Below are 2,637 nucleotides of genomic sequence, written 5' to 3' on the forward strand. Positions count from 1 at the left end.
CAAAACCGCTCAACTACATGGAAACTGAACAACCTGCTCCTGAATGACTACTGGGTACATAACGAAATGAAAGCAGAAATAAAGATGTTCTTTGAAATCAATGAGAACAAAGATACAACATACCAGAATCTCTGGGACACATTTAAAGCAGTGTGTAGAGGGAAATTTATAGCACTAAATGCCCACAAGAGAAAGCAGGAAAGATCTAAAATTGACACTCTAACATCACAATTAAAAGAACTAGAGAGGCAAGAGCAAACACATTCAAAAGCTAGCAGAAGGCAAGAAATGACTAAGATCAGAGCAGAACTGAAGGAGATCGAGACACAAAAAACCCTCCAAAAATCAATGAATCAGGAGTTGGTTTTTTGAAAAGATCAACAAAATTGACAGACTGCTAGCAAGACTAATAAAGAAGAAAAGAGAGAGGAATCAAATAGACGCCATAAAAAATGATAAAGGGGATATCACCACGACCCACAGAAATACAAACTACCATCGGAGAGTACTATAAACCCTCTACGCAAATCAACTAGAAAACCTAGAAGAAAGAGCCCCGCACAGTCCAGTGTGAGGGGAGCGACGCGAAGAGCAGACGACGCCGCCGCCGCCACCACCACCACCGCCATAGACACACTCTCATCCTACGGGCCACGCCTGGGCCTTGGTGCCAGGAAGCTTCGGCCCCGCAGCCCGGCTTGCTGCGGTCTCAGGTTTCTTTACCTCCAGAAAGAAGAATATTGACCCCTTGAATTCTGGAAGTTCATTGAAGAATCTGAAATTAAGGACTTATTTCAAATTTGGACATGGCTAATCGAGGTGCAACAAGACCCAACGGGCCAAATACTGGAAATAAAATATGCCAGTTCAAACTAGTACTTCTGGGAGAGTCTGCTGTTGGCAAATCAAGCCTAGTGCTTCGGTTTGTGAAAGGCCAATTTCATGAATTTCAAGAGAGTACCATTGGGGCTGCTTTTCTAACCCAAACTGTATGTCTTGATGACACTACAGTAAAGTTTGAAATATGGGATACAGCTGGTCAAGAACGATACCATAGCCTAGCACCAATGTACTACAGAGGAGCACAAGCAGCCATAGTTGTATATGATATCACAAATGAGGAGTCCTTTGCAAGAGCAAAAAATTGGGTTAAGGAACTTCAGAGGCAAGCAAGTCCTAACATTGTAATAGCTTTATCAGGAAACAAGGCCGACCTAGCAAATAAAAGAGCAGTAGATTTCCAGGAAGCACAGTCCTATGCAGATGACAATAGTTTATTATTCATGGAGACATCAGCTAAAACATCAATGAATGTAAATGAAATATTCATGGCAATAGCTAAAAAATTGCCAAAGAATGAACCACAAAATCCAGGAGCAAATTCTGCCAGAGGAAGAGGAGTAGACCTCACCGAACCCACACAACCAACCAGGAGTCAGTGTTGTAGTAACTAACCTCTAGTTTGAACTAGCTGGAATAGTCTTCTGCTTCCTAAATGTTAATAACAATGGAATTGGAGCATTTAACCAGCCCAGTATGACTTCCAAAAGAAGAGACTTATGATAGAGTCAAGTTTCTAATACAGAATTATTTTAAGTGTTTTGAACTTAATTTTTAATAACATGCATGGGTCCTTCTCACTAATGTTTCAACAATAGGGAAAAAATGAGAACTATGTGGACACTTGTTTCATTGGAAGGTTAGGAGGAATAATTTCTCATCACTAGGAATATAAACAAATGACTGTCTGGACCCACACAGTTAACCAGCCCATTCTCCACACTGGTACAGTAGTCACCTGTGAAAAAAATTTGGAACTTACTAATTTGGGCTTTTCAAAAACATCCTTTTTTTAGAAGGAGATTCTAAAGTTATTTATGATGCTTAGCCATAGTATTCAGGCAAATGTTCATTTCTCCTGGTATCTGTATTTAAAATGTACATTCCACATTTTAATAAATTAGCCACAAGAAAATAATCCCACATATACAAGGTTGGGGGGTGGGGAAGAGTATTAATGGTATCTTAATTATAGCCAGTCCTGTTTTTTTTTTAAATGGGGTAAAAATCAAATGCAATACCATCTTGTTTTAAGAATTTGAGAACTAATAAATGCCCTTAATGGATAGTGTTCCTTTCAAACATGTGAGTTCTTTAACAAAAATGAAAAAACCAGGTGTCTGTGATTTCCGATTAAAAAAAAAAAAAAAAAGAAAACCTAGAAGAAATGGATAATTTCCTGGACACTTACACTCTCCCAAGACTAAACGAGGAAGAAGTTGAATCCCTGAATAGACCAACAGCAGGCTCTGAAATTGAGGCAACAATCAATAGCCTACCCACCAAAAAAAGTCCAGGACCAGATGGATTCACAGCTGAATTCTACCAGAGGTACAAGGAGGAGCTGGTACCATTCCCTCTGAAACTATTCCAATCAATAGAAAAAGAGGAAATCCTCCCTAACTCATTTTATGAGGCCAACATCATCCTGATACCAAAGCCTGGCAGAGACACAACAAAAAAAGGGAATTTTAGACCAATATCCCTGATGAACATCGATGCAAAAATTCTCAATAAAATACTGGCAAACCGGATTCAACAGCACATCAAAAAGCTTATCCACCATGATCAAGTGGG

At 39.4% G+C, this 2,637-nt stretch overlaps 1 protein-coding gene across 1 annotated transcript; it reads left to right on the plus strand.

Moving 5' to 3' along the window:
* The first annotated feature begins 553 nt into the window (after positions 1 to 553).
* Positions 554 to 2,062, plus strand: LOC117077586 (ras-related protein Rab-5A). The gene has a single exon (XM_033201277.1). The coding sequence runs from the start codon at positions 807 to 809 to the stop codon at positions 1,452 to 1,454; it is 648 nt and encodes a 215-aa protein (XP_033057168.1). The 5' UTR covers positions 554 to 806; the 3' UTR covers positions 1,455 to 2,062.
* The last annotated feature ends 575 nt before the right edge of the window (positions 2,063 to 2,637 follow it).

The sequence above is a fragment of the Trachypithecus francoisi genome, unplaced genomic scaffold, assembly GCF_009764315.1.
Source record: "Trachypithecus francoisi isolate TF-2019V2 unplaced genomic scaffold, Tfra_2.0 Lachesis_group6, whole genome shotgun sequence".
Lineage (NCBI taxonomy): Eukaryota > Metazoa > Chordata > Mammalia > Primates > Cercopithecidae > Trachypithecus > Trachypithecus francoisi.